This window comes from Salmo salar, chromosome 27 (genome assembly GCF_965601325.2).
Source record: "Salmo salar chromosome 27, fSalSal1, whole genome shotgun sequence".
In the NCBI taxonomy this organism is placed as follows: Eukaryota; Metazoa; Chordata; class Actinopteri; order Salmoniformes; family Salmonidae; genus Salmo; species Salmo salar.
In genome coordinates this window covers 30,097,501-30,114,202 of record NC_138317.1, presented here as the reverse complement: position 1 = coordinate 30,114,202, position 16,702 = coordinate 30,097,501, and the positions used below count along the sequence as shown (strand labels likewise).

The 16,702-nt window shown below is 42.5% G+C and overlaps 1 protein-coding gene across 6 annotated transcripts in view; it reads right to left on the bottom strand.

The window, feature by feature from the left end:
* The window catches only part of LOC106588837 (adhesion G protein-coupled receptor B2), a 499,757-nt gene that overhangs the window by 16,146 nt on the left and 466,909 nt on the right, over nt 1-16,702 (bottom strand). For all 6 annotated transcript variants that reach the window (XM_045709852.2, XM_045709853.2, XM_045709855.2 and 3 more), the window contains 2 exons: nt 15,071-15,106; nt 13,070-13,186 (listed from right to left, as the gene is read on the bottom strand). In XM_045709852.2, coding sequence (XP_045565808.1) covers nt 13,070-13,186; nt 15,071-15,106 — 153 coding nt within the window. The remainder of the gene's footprint in view (nt 1-13,069; nt 13,187-15,070; nt 15,107-16,702) is intronic.

Sequence of the window (16,702 nt, the reverse complement as noted above, 5' to 3'; positions counted from 1 at the left end):
GTTTTTTGGCACTGGTTATTTGGACATATCACAATTTGGATGGTATTAGCATTTTTTGAAATTCCGAAGTAAAGGCACATAAACTTCTCAGTATCTTCCAAAGAGAGAGGGTGGAGCTCTTCTTTCTGGTTCTCATCCTCATTCTATCTCTCATCTTAACACATATGGATCCACAACTTAATTGAGCATATGACCAATTACCCAAGACCTCAGTTCTGGGTTTAACCGAGATTAGTCGTATAGCAATTGCTCAATCTTCCCGATTGGGCTAGGGTACGATTCCACCATCTTGTTTACACCTATCTAATCCTTCCAGATCTATACTCAGTGCATCGCTAGGCATAGAGGCTAGTAGTTCATCTGAACCCACGTGTCCCAAATGCCATCCTATCAACTGTATACTCTAAGTGCACTATGGGTCTTGGTCAAAAGTTGTGTGCTATTATAGGGAATAGGGTGCAATTTGGGACGCAGAAAAATACCATTCATACGGTCCAACAACAGAAGTACAGTAGAAAGGCTCCAAATATACTGGTTGGTCAACAACACCACCACACCACTAGGGGGTAATACCTAACAAAATACAGTCACCTAAAACACAGTCATGTCACTGTGGGGAGGGCTAACACCTTGGACAGGTTTTACCAAAGGGGTCATTGAAAGGTTAGAGGTTAAAGGGTTCTACTGTTTCAGTATTGTTTAGCATGCTTACGTTGACTCTCTTTGTAAACCAGGGACATTCTGCGTGCTAAAGACCGCTCGGCTTGCCTCGGAGGCGGGGGAGGGGGCACCTGTGAGGGTGAACACCGGCCTCGGTGGTTAGTGAAGGGTCGGTTCAGGGTCAGTGGTTAGGGATTAGGTGTTAGGGGATAATGAGGGCATTTCGCAATATAGGGGGATAAAGGCTGTTTAAAGGCATTGGGGTGTTATCGTGGTTAGTAGTTGAGGTAGGCTGAAAGCAAAAGGATCGTTATACTGGGGGTTTGTTAATCAATTTGTTGTAATTGTTTTTGACAAGGGATTCATTCAAGGAGGTTTAAAAAATACATCTATTTACTTTTAGTCTTTTATTCAAACCACATTATTATTTCCAAGGGGGAACATGCTTGACAATTTGGTTTCCTGAGTGACTTACAGTAAGTTTAGAAAAATATATCACCACTCTCCACTTTAAAACAATTAATTTGCTTCCACCTCCCTGCCCGCGGGGAGAGGAGAAGCTCTCAACACACTCACAACACTCGATGGGGCTCTGGTTATGTACTGTACTTAACATTGTTTTTTAATATGGTTAAGGGCACTTTAGTCCTCTAGTGTACAGTATACACACTTGGTTCTCTTTATGACTGGAAATTGTGATGTAATTATATGTATCCCACTAAATGAGAATACTCATGCAGAAATATGGAGTGAGATTAGAGCGTTGATATAGGACAGGGTGAGACCAAAGTCACCAGATGTCATAAGGCTAAGACAAGCAGATAATACAGTGATTAAAAAACATGTATGTCATTACCGGAGTTGAAATTATACACTCATAAACTCCATTAATCTGTCACATAGAAGCACAAGCCCCAACACCCACACACCCACACCAACCCACATTTCACATAGACAAAGACACAAACACACCTGCACTCATATACCCTGCTTATTCACACACACACACACACACACACACACACACACACACACACACACACACACACACCACACACACACACACACACACACACACACACACACACACACCACACACACACACACCACACACACCCCCCCCCCCCCCGAGCATCACCATAATTGCTGTACAGTCAGCGTCAGAGTGTCTGGGTGGGTTTACAAGTGTTATGTTGACAGCTATGAATGCTGGAGTCCAAGGGCTGACATTAATACCATTATCAGGGAGATTATTAACTTCTTAAGTGCACTGTCTACTTACTGTATTCTAATGGATACATCCAAGTATAATATATCCACCAAGCCCTCTGTTCTTTATCTTTGTCAGGGAGGAGTGTTTTAGTTTTTACTAGACAAGTGCAGTGCAATGTGTTTTCCAGAGTCAGCCATAGTAGGACGGCGCCCCTGGAAGAATTGAAGGTGATCTGCCTTCCTCAAGGGCAAATCGACAGATTTTTCACCTTCTTGGCTCAGGTATCCAAACCAGAGACCGCTTCCATTACTGGCCCAACGCTCTAACCGCTAGGCTACCTGCCGCCCTGTGTGTGTGTGTGTGTGTGTGTGTGTGTGTGTGTGTGTGCGTGTGTGTGTGTGTGTGTGTGTGTGTGTGTGTGTGTGTGTGTGTGTGTGTGTGTGTGTGTGTGTGTGTGTGTGTGTGTGTGTGTGTTTCAGCATGCTTTTCATAACTTCAAATCTTTAAATGTTTCTATGTCTGTTTTGTGCAGTATGAATACTACAGTATTATTATAATAAATGTTTTTGTTGGACATCTTTACATTTCAATATGTGTGTTACTGTGACTGTGTGTATGTGTGTTACTGTGACTGTGTGTATGTGTGTTAGTGTGAGTGTGTGTATGTGTGTTACTGTGACTGTGTGTATGTGTGTTACTGTGACTGTGTGTATGTGTGCTACTGTGACTGTGTGTATGTGTGTTAGTGTGACTGTGTGTATGTGTGTTAGTGTGACTGTGTATATGTGTGTTACTGTGACTGTGTGACTGTGTGCTAGTGTGACTGTGTGTTAGTGTGACTGTGTGTATGCGTGTTAGTGTGACTGTATGTATGTGTGTTAGTGTGACTGTGTGTATGTGTGTTAGTGTGACTGTGTGACTGTGTGTTAGTATGACTGTGTGTTACTTTGACCGTGTGTATGTGTGTTAGTGTGACTGCGTGTATGTGTGTTAATATGACTGTGTGTATGTGTGTTACTGTGACTGTGTGTGTTAATATGACTGTGTGTATGTGTGTTACTGTGACTGTGTGTGTGTGTTAATATGACTGTGTGTATGTGTGTTACTGTGACTGTGTGTATGTGTGTTACTGTGACTGTGTGTGTGTGTTAATATGACTGTGTGTGTGTGTTAATATGACTGTGTGTATGCGTGTTACTGTGACTGTGTGTATGTGTGTTACTGTGACTGTGTGTATGTGTGTTACTGTGACTGTGTGTATGTGTGTTAGTGTCACTGTGTGTATGTGTGTTAGTGTGACTGTGTATGTGTGTTACTGTGACAGTGTGTATGTGTGCTAGTGTGACTGTGTGTGTGTGTGTGTGTTAGTGTGACTGTGTGTATGTGTGTTACTGTGACTGTGTGTGTGTGTGTGTTAATATGACTGTGTGTATGTGTGTTACTGTGACTGTGTGTGTGTGTTAATATGACTGTGTGTATGTGTGTTACTGTGACTGTGTGTGTGTGTTAATATGACTGTGTGTATGTGTGTTACTGTGACTGTGTGTATGTGTGTTACTGTGACTGTGTGTGTGTGTGTTAATATGACTGTGTGTGTGTGTTAATATGACTGTGTGTATGCGTGTTACTGTGACTGTGTGTATGTGTGTTACTGTGACTGTGTGTATGTGTGTTAGTGTGACTGTGTGTATGTGTGTTAGTGTGACTGTGTGTATGTGTGTTACTGTGACTGTGTGTATGTGTGCTAGTGTGACTGTGTGTATGTGTGTTAGTGTGACTGTGTGTATGTGTGTTAGTATGACTGTGTGTATGTGTGTTAGTGTGACCTAGTGTATGTGTGTTACTGTGACTGTGTGTATGTGTGTTACTGTGACTGTGTGACTGTGTGTTACTGTGACTGTGTGTATGTGTGTTAGTGTGACTGTATGTATGTGTGTTACTGTGACTGTGTGTATGTCTGTTAGTGTGACTGTGTGTATGTGTGTTACTGTGACTGTGTGTTAGTGTGACTGTGTGTATGTGTGTTAGTGTGACTGTATGTATGTGTGTTACTGTGACTGTGTGTATGTGTGTTAGTGTCACTGTGTGTATGTGTGATAGTGTGACTGTATGTATGTGTGTTACTGTGACTGTGTGTATGTGTGTTAGTGTGACTGTGTGTATGTGTGTTACTGTGACTGTGTGTATGTGTGTTAGTGTGACTGTATGTATGTGTGTTAGTGTGACTGTATGTATGTGTGTTACTGTGACTGTGTGTATGAGTGTTAGTGTGACTGTGTGTATGTGTGTTACTGTGACTGTGTGTATGTGTGTTACTGTGACTGTGACTGTGTGACTGTGTGTTACTGTGACTGTGTGTATGTGTTAGTGTGACTGTGTGTATGTGTGTTACTGTGACTGTGTGTGTGTGTGTTACTGTGACTGTGTGTATGTGTGTTAGTGTGACTGTGTGTTAGTGTGACTGTGTGTATGTGTGTTACTGTGACTGTGTGTATGTGTGTTAGTGTGACTGTGTATATGTATGTTACTGTGACTGTGTGACTGTGTGTTAGTGTGACTGTGTGTTACTGTGACGGTGTGTATGTGTGTTACTGTGACTGTGTGACTGTGTGTTAGTGTGACTATGTGTTACTGTGACCGTGTGTATGTGTGTTAGTGTGACTGTATGTATGTGTGTTAGTGTGACTGCGTGACTGTGTGTTAGTGTGACTGTGTGTTACTGTGACCGTGTGTATGTGTGTTAGTGTGACTGCGTGTATGTGTGTTAATATGACTGTGTGTGTGTGTGTTACTGTGACTGTGTGTGTTAATATGACTGTGTGTATGTGTGTTACTGTGACTGTGTGTATGTGTGTTAGTGTCACTGTGTGTATGTGTGTTAGTGTGACTGTGTGTATGTGTGTTACTGTGACTGTGTGTATGTGTGCTAGTGTGACTGTGTGTATGTGTGTTAGTGTGACTGTGTGTATGTGTGTTACTGTGACTGTGTGTGTGTGTGTGTGTGTTAATATGACTGTGTGTATTTGTGTTACTGTGACTGTGTGTGTGTGTTAATATGACTGTGTGTATGTGTGTTACTGTGACTGTGTGTGTGTGTGTTAATATGACTGTGTGTATGTGTGTTAATGTGACTGTGTGTATGTGTGTTACTGTGACTGTGTGTATGTGTGTTAGTGTGACTGTGTGTATGTGTGTTAGTGTGACTGTGTATATGTGTGTTACTGTGACTGTGTGACTGTGTGCTAGTGTGACTGTGTGTTAGTGTGACTGTGTGTGTGCGTGTTAGTGTGACTGTATGTATGTGTGTTAGTGTGACTGTTTGTATGTGTGTTAGTGTGACTGTGTGACTGTGTGTTAGTATGACTGTGTGTTACTTTGACCGTGTGTATGTGTGTTAGTGTGACTGTGTGTATGTGTGTTAATATGACTGTGTGTATGTGTGTTACTGTGACTGTGTGTGTTAATATGACTGTGTGTATGTGTGTTACTGTGACTGTGTGTGTGTGTTAATATGACTGTGTGTATGTGTGTTACTGTGACTGTGTGTATGTGTGTTACTGTGACTGTGTGTATGTGTGTTACTGTGACTGTGTGTGTGTGTGTTAATATGACTGTGTGTATGTGTGTTACTGTGACTGTGTATATGAGTGTTACTGTGACTGTGTATATGTGTTAGAGTGACTGTGTGTATGTGTGTTAGTATGACTGTGTGTATGTGTGTTAGTGTGACTGTGTGTATGTGTGTTACTGTGACTGTGTGTATGTGTTAGTGTGACTGTGTGTATGTGTGTTAGTGTGACTGTGTGTGTGTGTGTGTGTTAATATGAGTGTGTGTATGTGTGTTACTGTGACTGTGTGTGTGTGTTAATATGACTGTGTGTATGTGTGTTACTGTGACTGTGTGTGTGTGTTAATATGACTGTGTGTGTGTGTGTTAATATGACTGTGTGTATGCGTGTTACTGTGACTGTGTGTATGTGTGTTACTGTGCCTGTGTGTATGTGTGTTACTGTGACTGTGTATGTGTGTTAGTGTCACTGTGTGTATGTGTGTTAGTGTGACTGTGTGAATGTGTGTTACTGTGACTGTGTGTATGTGTGCTAGTGTGACTGTGTGTGTGTGTGTTACTGTGACTGTGTGTATGTGTGTTACTGTGACTGTGTGTGTGTGTGTGTTAGTATGACTGTGTGTATGTGTGTTAGTGTGACCTAGTGTATGTGTGTTACTGTGACTATGTGTATGTGTGTTACTGTGACTGTGTGACTGTGTGTTACTGTGACTGTGTGTATGTGTGTTAGTGTGACTGTATGTATGTGTGTTACTGTGACTGTGTGTATGTGTGTTAGTGTGACTGTGTGTATGTGTGTTACTGTGACTGTGTGTTAGTGTGACTGTGTGTATGTGCGTTAGTCTGATTGTATGTATGTGTGTTACTGTGACTGTGTGTATGTGTGTTAGTGTGACTGTGTGTATGTGTGTTAGTGTGACTGTATGTATGTTTGTTACTGTGACTGTTTGTATGTGTGTTAGTGTGACTGTGTGTATGTGTGTTACTGTGACTGTGTGTATGTGTGTTAGTGTGACTGTGTGTATGTGTGTTAGTGTGACTGTGTGTATGTGTGTTACTGTGACTGTGTGTATGTGTGTTAGTGTGACTGTGTGTATGTGTGTTACTGTGACTGTGTGTATGTGTGTTACTGTGACTGTGACTGTGTGACTGTGTGTTACTGTGACTGTGTGTATGTGTTAGTGTGACTGTGTGTATGTGTGTTACTGTGACTGTGTGTGTGTGTGTTACTGTGACTGTGTGTATGTGTGTTAGTGTGACTGTGTGTTAGTGTGACTGTGTGTATGTGTGTTACTGTGACTGTGTGTATGTGTGTTAGTGTGACTGTGTATATGTATGTTACTGTGACTGTGTGACTGTGTGTTAGTGTGACTGTGTGTTACTGTGACGGTGTGTATGTGTGTTACTGTGACTGTGTGACTGTGTGTTAGTGTGACTGTGTGTTACTGTGACCGTGTGTATGTGTGTTAGTGTGACTGTATGTATGTGTGTTAGTGTGACTGCGTGACTGTGTGTTAGTGTGACTGTGTGTTACTGTGACCGTGTGTATGTGTGTTAGTGTGACTGCGTGTATGTGTGTTAATATGACTGTGTGTGTGTGTGTTACTGTGACTGTGTGTGTTAATATGACTGTGTGTATGTGTGTTACTGTGACTGTGTGTATGTGTGTTAGTGTCACTGTGTGTATGTGTGTTAGTGTGACTGTGTGTATGTGTGTTACTGTGACTGTGTGTATGTGTGCTAGTGTGACTGTGTGTATGTGTGTTAGTGTGACTGTGTGTATGTGTGTTACTGTGACTGTGTGTGTGTGTGTGTGTTAATATGACTGTGTGTATTTGTGTTACTGTGACTGTGTGTGTGTGTTAATATGACTGTGTGTATGTGTGTTACTGTGACTGTGTGTGTGTGTGTGTTAATATGACTGTGTGTATGTGTGTTACTGTGACTGTGTGTATGTGTGTTACTGTGACTGTGTGTATGTGTGTTAGTGTGACTGTGTGTATGTGTGTTAGTGTGACTGTGTATATGTGTGTTACTGTGACTGTGTGACTGTGTGCTAGTGTGACTGTGTGTTAGTGTGACTGTGTGTGTGCGTGTTAGTGTGACTGTATGTATGTGTGTTAGTGTGACTGTGTGTATGTGTGTTAGTGTGACTGTGTGACTGTGTGTTAGTATGACTGTGTGTTACTTTGACCGTGTGTATGTGTGTTAGTGTGACTGTGTGTATGTGTGTTAATATGACTGTGTGTATGTGTGTTACTGTGACTGTGTGTGTTAATATGACTGTGTGTATGTGTGTTACTGTGACTGTGTGTGTGTGTTAATATGACTGTGTGTATGTGTGTTACTGTGACTGTGTGTATGTGTGTTACTGTGACTGTGTGTATGTGTGTTACTGTGACTGTGTGTGTGTGTGTTAATATGACTGTGTGTATGTGTGTTACTGTGACTGTGTATATGAGTGTTACTGTGACTGTGTATATGTGTTAGAGTGACTGTGTGTATGTGTGTTAGTGTGACTGTGTGTATGTGTGTTACTGTGACTGTGTGTATGTGTTAGTGTGACTGTGTGTATGTGTGTTAGTGTGACTGTGTGTGTGTGTGTGTGTTAATATGACTGTGTGTATGTGTGTTACTGTGACTGTGTGTGTGTGTTAATATGACTGTGTGTATGTGTGTTACTGTGACTGTGTGTGTGTGTTAATATGACTGTGTGTGTGTGTGTTAATATGACTGTGTGTATGCGTGTTACTGTGACTGTGTGTATGTGTGTTACTGTGCCTGTGTGTATGTGTGTTACTGTGACTGTGTATGTGTGTTAGTGTCACTGTGTGTATGTGTGTTAGTGTGACTGTGTGTATGTGTGTTACTGTGACTGTGTGTATGTGTGCTAGTGTGACTGTGTGTGTGTGTGTTACTGTGACTGTGTGTATGTGTGTTACTGTGACTGTGTGTGTGTGTGTGTTAGTATGACTGTGTGTATGTGTGTTAGTGTGACCTAGTGTATGTGTGTTACTGTGACTATGTGTATGTGTGTTACTGTGACTGTGTGACTGTGTGTTACTGTGACTGTGTGTATGTGTGTTAGTGTGACTGTATGTATGTGTGTTACTGTGACTGTGTGTATGTGTGTTAGTGTGACTGTGTGTATGTGTGTTACTGTGACTGTGTGTTAGTGTGACTGTGTGTATGTGCGTTAGTCTGATTGTATGTATGTGTGTTACTGTGACTGTGTGTATGTGTGTTAGTGTGACTGTGTGTATGTGTGTTACTGTGACTGTGTGTATGTGTTTTACTGTGACTGTGACTGTGTGTCTTGAACACACAAACAAAACGCCGCTATTTGGATATAACAATGGATTATTTTGAACCAAACCAACATTTGTTATTGAAGTAGCAGTCCTGGGAGTGCATTCTGACGAAGAACACCAAAGGTAATCAAACTTTTCTAATAGTAAATCGGAGTTTGGTCAGGGCTAAACTTGGAGGGTGTCTAAATAGCTAGCCGTGATGGCTGGGCTATCTACTCAGAATATTGCTAAATGTGCTTTCACCGAAAAGCTATTTTAAAATCGGACACCTCGATTGCACAAAGGAGTTCTGTATCTATAATTCTTTAAATAATTGTTATGTTTTTTGTGAACGTTTATCGTGAGTAATTTAGTAAATTCACCGGAGGTTTGCGGGGGGTATGCTAGTTCTGAACGTCACATGCTAATGTAAAAAGCTGGTTTTTGATATAAATATGAACTTGATTGAACAAAACATGCATGCATTGTATAACATAATGTCCTAGGCGTGTCATCTGATGAAGATCATCAAAGGTTAGTGCTGCATTTAGCTGTGGTTTTGTTTTTTGTGACATTATATGCTAGCTTGAAAAATGGGTGTCTGATTATTTCTGGCTGGGTACTCTGCTGACATAATCTAATGTTTTGCTTTCGCTGTAAAGCCTTTTTGAAATCGGACAGTGTGGTTAGATTAACGAGAGTCTTGTCTTTAAAATGCTGTAAAATAGTCATATGTTTGAAAAATGGAAGTTTTTTGGATTTTAGAGGGGTTTCTATTTCGCGCCACGCCCATCATTGGATATTGGAGCAGGTGTTCCGCTAGCGGAACGTCTAGATGTAAGAGATTATTAAGGAGATGTTTATCTATAATTCTTTGAATAACAGTTTAATATTTTATCAACGTTTATGATGAGTATTTTTGTAAATTGTTGTGCTCATTCACCGGAAGTTTTTGAGGCCAAATATTTTCTGAACATCACGTGCCAATGTAAAATGGGGTTTTTGGATATAAATATGAACATTATCGAACAAAACATACATGTATTGTGTAACATTTAGTCCTAGGAGTGTCATCTAATGAAGATCGTCGAAGGTTAGTGCTTCATTTTAGCTGTATTTCTGGTTTTTGTGACGCCTCTCCTGCTTGGAAAATGGCTGTGTGGTTTTCCTTGTTGACGCTCTGTCCTAACATAATCTAACTTTATGCTTTCGCCGTAAAGCCTTTTTGAAATCGGACAATGTGGTTGGATTAAGGAGAAGTGTATCTTTAAAATGGTGTAAAATAGTTGTATGTTTGAGAAATTTGAATTATGAGATTTTGTTGTTTTGAATTTTCCGCCCTGATATTTCACTGGCTGTTGATAGTGTTCCCGCGGGTGGGATGATAGCGTCCCACATAGCCCATAGAAGTTAAGACACTAACAGCTTACAGATGGTAGGCAATTAAGGTCACAGTTATGAAAACTTAGGACACTAAAGAGGCCTTTCAACTGACTCTGAAAAACACCAAAAGAAAGATGCCCGGGGTCCCTGCTCATCTGCGTGAACGTGCCTTAGGCATGCTGCAAGGAGGCATGAGGACTGCAGATGTGGCCAGGGCAATGTCCGTACTGTGAGACGCCTAAGACAGTCCTACAGGGAGACAGGATGGACAGCTGATCGTTCTCGCAGTGGCAGACCACGTGTAACAACACCTGCACAGGATCAGTACATTGGAACATCACACCTGCGGGACAGGTACAGGATGGCGACAACAACTGCCCGAGTTACACCAGGAACGCACAATCCCTCCATCAGTGCTCAGACTGTCCGCAATAGGTTGAGAGAGGCTGGACTGAGGGCTTGTAGGCCTGTTGTAAGGCAGGTCCTCACTAGACATAACTGGCAACAACATCGCCTATGGGCACAAACCCACTGTCGCTGGACCAGACAGGACTGGCAAAAAGTGCTCTTCACTGACGAGTTGCGGTTTTGTCTCACCAGGGGTGATGGTCGGATTCGCATTTATCGTTGAAGGAATGAGCATTACACCGAGGCCTGTACTCTGGAGCGGGATCGGTTTGGAGGTGGAGGGTCATCATGGTCTGGGGCGGTGTGTCACAGCATCATCAGAATGAGCTTGTTGTCATTGCAGGCAATCAAAACACTGTGCGTTAGAGAGAAGACATCCTCCTCCCTCATGTGGTACCCTTCCTGCAGGCTCATCCTGACATGACCCTCCAGCATGACAATGCCACCAGCCATACTGCTCGTTCTGTGCGTGATTTCCTGCAAGACAGGAATGTCAGTGTTCTGCCATGGCCAGCGAAGAGCCCGGATCTCAAACCCATTGAGCATATCTGGGACCTGTTGGATCGGAGGTTGAGGGCTAGGGCCATTCCCCCCAGAAATGTCTGGGAACTTACAGGTGCCTTGGTGGAAGAGTGGGGTAACATCTCACAGCAAGAACTGGCAAAATTGGTGCAGTCCATGAGGAGGAGATGCACTGTAGTACTTAATGCAGCTGGTGGCCACTTTTGATTTTGACCCCCCATTGTTCAGTGACACATTATTCCATTTCTGTTAGTCACATGTCTGTGGAACTTGTTCAGTTTTTGTCTCAGTTGTTGAATCTTGTTATGTATTGACGTTTATTTTTTGCTGAGTTTATGTGTGTTAGTATGACTCTATGTAAGTACATATTTGAGTGCTTAAATCCAGTATGTCAGTTCCTCAACATGCTTTGCCTAGAATTGTACTGAACGGAATCAAATGACTAGTAAACCGGCAAACATATGCTTGGGTCAGTATTCTGTGATTGGTCCTTTTTGCTGCCCAGTAATAACTGGAGAGAGAGCTGGGTGGTGATCCTGGAACACTTAATCAAGAGGTTGAGGAAACGAGAAATGACAGCAGAGGCTGCTGCTCTGGCCTGGGAAATATGAGAAGTGTAAGGGTGTGTGTGTGTATCTGTGTGCGTGTGTCTCAGTGTGTGTGTGTGTGTGTGTGTGTGTGTGTGTGTGTGTGTGTGTGTGTGTGTGTGTGTGTGTGTGTGTGTGTGTGTGTGTGTGTGTGTGTGTGTATGCTTGTGTGTGTGTCTCAGTGTGTGTGTGTGTCATGTGTGTCTCAGTGTGTGTGTGTGTGTGTGTGTGTGTGTGTGTGTGTGTGTGTGTGTGTGTGTGTGTGTCACAGTGTGTGTGTGTGTGTGTGTGTGTGTGTGTGTGTGTGTGTGTGTGTGTGTGTGTGTGTGTGTGTGTGTGTGTGTGTGTGTGTGTGTGTGTGTGTGTGTGTCCTCTGTTCCTCTGCTCCCAGTGTACATGAGATGTGAACTAGCAGACTACAGGTGCCCTGGGAAAGTACAGATATCAAGGCTGAATAACTCATCACTGTCTGATGTACCGTATCTGTACTGCAGCTCCTGGAGATGAGGTGTGTCTGTGTGTGTATGTGTTCATGTGTGTGTGAGTGGTGTTTAAATCTTGATGAAATAGGCTCTATGAAGGTCAGTGAAAGCAGGGACTCCTTAGTCTGGTGCTAATGGTGCATTAACGATACGCAGACGGCATTTCACACACACACGCACGCACACACACACACACAAAGACAAGCACACTCAAGCACACACAGACAAACACGTAGACATACACACACGTGCACAGACACTCACGCAAGCAAACAAATACACAAACACGCACGAATGCACGTAGACACACACACAGGCTGATAAAAGGTGACATTGCACATCCCTTAGCTCTTATTATGCTTGGAATAAAAAGGTTATGAAATGTTTATGAGGTAGTTATGTTGCTCTCCAGCCAAATAAAACAAGCATTGTTAAAAATGCATAAAAAAACATTCAAAACCACAAAAACAAAGAAATAAAAGAAAAGCTTTAGTCATGGTTAGCTCTGGTTCAAGTTTAACAAACAAGTTTATAATACACTTAAGTTACATAATTAAATTGCATTTGAAAACCGAAGAGTTGTGCACTAGAATGGATGTGTGATCCAGTGATTTTAAGATCATTTTTCTACTGGTCACTACATTCCATGCAGTGTTAATATCACTGTTACATCATTGTCACTGTTTGGATTGAGCCCTTAGTATGTTCTCTATCTAAAAGGTGTGTGTGTGAGTGGGGGGAGTATACTCAGTACTAACATCACCACTCTAGGTGATAACAAACACACTCACACATCGCTGTGAAGACTCTAGATGCGCTTATTAACGATACTATTTCATAGGTGACGACGAGAGGTGATAATGAGCTCAGTGTGTGGGGGGGGGGGGGTGCAGGGGTTTGAGGTGCGGGGAAGCTAGCTCCCGTTTCCCACTCGCCCCGTATGGTTGGGCTCTTACCTTGAAGGTGGACATGGCGGGGTCCCTGTTATACCTGTCTATGGTGTGGAACTTGGTGGTGGAGTGGTTGAGCTCATGGTACAGCTCAGAGTGTCTTTTGCGAGTGTGCATCACTTTCTGGAAGGGAGAGGAAGGTACAACAAAAAATGAACAGAATAAGAAAATAATAGCTAAAGAGACACGGATAGATAGGGTGGTTTGAGGGAAGAGAGGCCGAAGAAGCGGAAGAGGCCAAGGGACAGTTTGATGCCAGCCACGGCGAGGGGGAGGAGGGGAAGAGAGGGATGGATAGATAGTCCTCTCATCTTCTCTCTAACATTTCCCTGTCTCGATTTTAGGATTTGATGCTGCCTGTGCTGTGAGATGTATCTGAGTTTGCTCTGAATGGATATGAGAGCCAAGCAGGCTGCGTTAATGTTAGTGGTAGCTAGTTAGCAAGGAAGCATTAGCTAGTTAGAAGGGTAGCATTAGCTAGTTAGCAATTAGTCTACAGTGATGTGGAACTGAGTAAAAATTCCCTGTAAGCACAGATTTAGGATCAGCTTACCCTCCCCAAATCCTCACCCTCACCATTTAAACTGGTAAAGACTCAACTCAAATCAAATCAAATTTTAACTGACTGTATCCCAGCGTCTAAGAGCAACTACATCCTATTACAAGTGGAAGTCCCTGACAGGAGAGAGACCTTGTCACAGCGACTTGCTCTTTTTGCGAATGGCTAGCGCTTTAGCAGCATGGCGGCGGCTAATCGACGCAGCAGCTCGAGGGCAAAGAGAGACACAGGGGCCAGACGGCGATCCTCACACATTCAGACACTCTGGCCAAGGCCGGCTGCGACTGCTGCCACCAATTACCACAGAGTCTGCACTCTCTTCTCTCCCTCTCCTTGTCTGTCAGTTCTCCCTCTCTGAGTCTGCCTTTATAAGTCACTTAATTTACGTGTAGACCTACTTCCTTTATAGTTCACCTCTTCTGCACTTCAAAGCTCTCTCTCTCTCTTCCTCTGTCATCACTGCTCTTTTCTTTATTTGTATTTTTGAACTCTGACTCTACCTTGAATCTTTCTCTCTCAGACACTTTCTCGGTAGAGGGCTACATTGGTGTCCATTTTGACACAGGAATCTAGCCATTTTAAGGAAAATATCATGCAGTTTCGCAGACTATGCCAGACAGGAAGGGTTACAAGCTCTGGGTAATAGTTGCCCTTAGGCAACATCATCCTACTCCAGGTTATCATACAGTAGCTAAGCGCTAGTGCTTGTTAGCCTGTTAGTTGTGCATCAGTCCACACATACCTTAGTTCTACTATGGACGAGGCCTCCACAGTGGAAAGCAAGTCTCCAGTCTTTACAAAGATAAGGGGAGGAGGAAAGCCAATTTTCACTTAAAGAAGTGAAGCAAAGGGATTTAGTTTAGTTTTTCGGGGCTGTTTGAGACTGGAGATTTGCAAGATTCCCAGGGCTTGTTCATTCCATGGAGCGACTATTGCACTCCAACCCACACACAAACACGCACACACATGTAATTACCCGCAAAACACACATCTACTACCAAACTTTCAAAAACACCAACTCACCGTCAATCACATTTTCATTAATTAATTCATCCAGTCAAAGCTTCCTACTGCACCATTGTTCCTTCAACCAGGACCTGGCACCCCATTGTGCTTTTCCATTCTGATTGAAATGGTTGACTGATTCAGATTGAAAAAAGTTAAATAAAGTCATTTTCTGTCTGTACAATATATAAATAATTTGTCCAATCAAGGTAAAATCAGTCAAAACCAAATCCATCTAGTTACAGGGGGTGCCCTAGATCCTTGTTGTAGAAACTGGCACACTATACATAGGTTGGACTGTACCAAGTCAAATGCAAGGGAGACACAGGCGCAAGGGTAAGGGGTTTAGCGATGCCATTGGCTCCTCTACGCGTCACTCAAACCTGGCTGAAGCAGACAGAAGCAGAGACAGGCTGAGGGGAGGGTGAAAAGGGGGATCTTACCTCAAAATCCAGCTCAGAGTACCGTACTCTTTTCCTCTGAGGGAGGAGGGGTGAGGGGCGGGGGGAGAGAAGATATGATCAATGTCTGTAGATCCCTGGACCCCCCCTTTAATCATCAACACACACAAACACACAAATACCTAATGCGTGGTAAAAATTGAATTACTATGTAGTTCTGATGGCTACGTTAATGGAACATGCAACAAAGCCTTTCTTGGTTTGATTCCCACATGGTCAACATATTCTGAATAAATGTGTTCACTGTAAATTGCTTTTGAATTAAACAAGCTTTATTCTATTGAAGTTATGTCAAAATGATCAAGACGGTAATGTAATTTCCTTCAGCCATCTTCCATACTGCGTTAAACCGCTCAGTCCTCAACTTGGTGTGACTTAATGGAAGGCTGTACCTACACTAAGAGATGAATGTATGTGGTCCATTTAACACTCTCTCTCTCTCTCTCTCTCTCTCTCTCTCTCTCTCTCTCTCTCTCTCTCTCTCTCTCTCTCTCTCTCTCTCTCTCTGAACCCATTACACCATTGAGAAGGTTGACTATACCACAGAGGACAAAAGACAAGCCATGACGCTCAGATCTCTCATTCAAACACAGCAGTGATCACATTGTGTGTGTATCCTCTTCCCCTTTGAAAAATGATCCCATGACATTAAGGATCCCAAGTACCGTATAGTACACAAACAACACCCATACATGTGCTGTGCACTTAAGTGAGGGCACACATACTAACACAAACACCCACCCTCCCTCACACACCCCCTAGTTGGAAGCATACTATAATTACCCAATGTCAAGTGTACAGTACCTGTATCTGTTGGAATATACACTTTTAGAAAAAAAGGGTTCCAAAAGGGTTCTTCGGCTGTTCCCATAAATTAACCCTTTTGGTTCCAGGTAAAACCCTTTTTTGGTTCCAGGTTGAACCCTTTTTTCGATGTAGAACCCTCTGTGGAAAAGGTTCTACATGGAACCCAAACCAGTTTTACTTGGAACCAAATGGGACCCTTTTAGGTTCTGGATAGCACCTTTTTTTCTAAGAGCATACAGATGTAGGGTCGTAATTTGACCAGTTTCTCACTGCAGGAAAATAATCTTGGAGCAACAGGAAATATGAAGCAACAGGAAATATTATTGTGTGGATTATAATTAATGGACATTTTTGTAGGGGCATGGTATATATTTTCATCAAGTCTGACATTTCAAAATGGAAATGACTAACTTTAGAAGCTCTTTTTAAACTTCAAATACACTAAGTTAGCGTTTTCTGCTATGCAGGATATTTCCTGCAACAACAACAGGGTGATCAAATTAAAATCCTAAATCTGTACACCTGTTGTCTTTACTAAAGAATTCCCACCAATGCCACTCCACAGCATGACATTAACAGGGAAGGAGAGTAATATTCATATTATCTGTGTTTGTCTTACCTACCCTATCCCCTCTCCTTCCTTCCTTACCCCTCATAAGTCCCTTCTCTTTCACTTCCTATCAGTCTCTTCACAGTGGCAAACACCATTACAGAGCTTTTTTAGACTTTATGAAAATCGATTTATGTTAGCTTTCACATTGAAATCTACAAATCAATCAGACTCAATACCAAATCCTCAAACCTCTC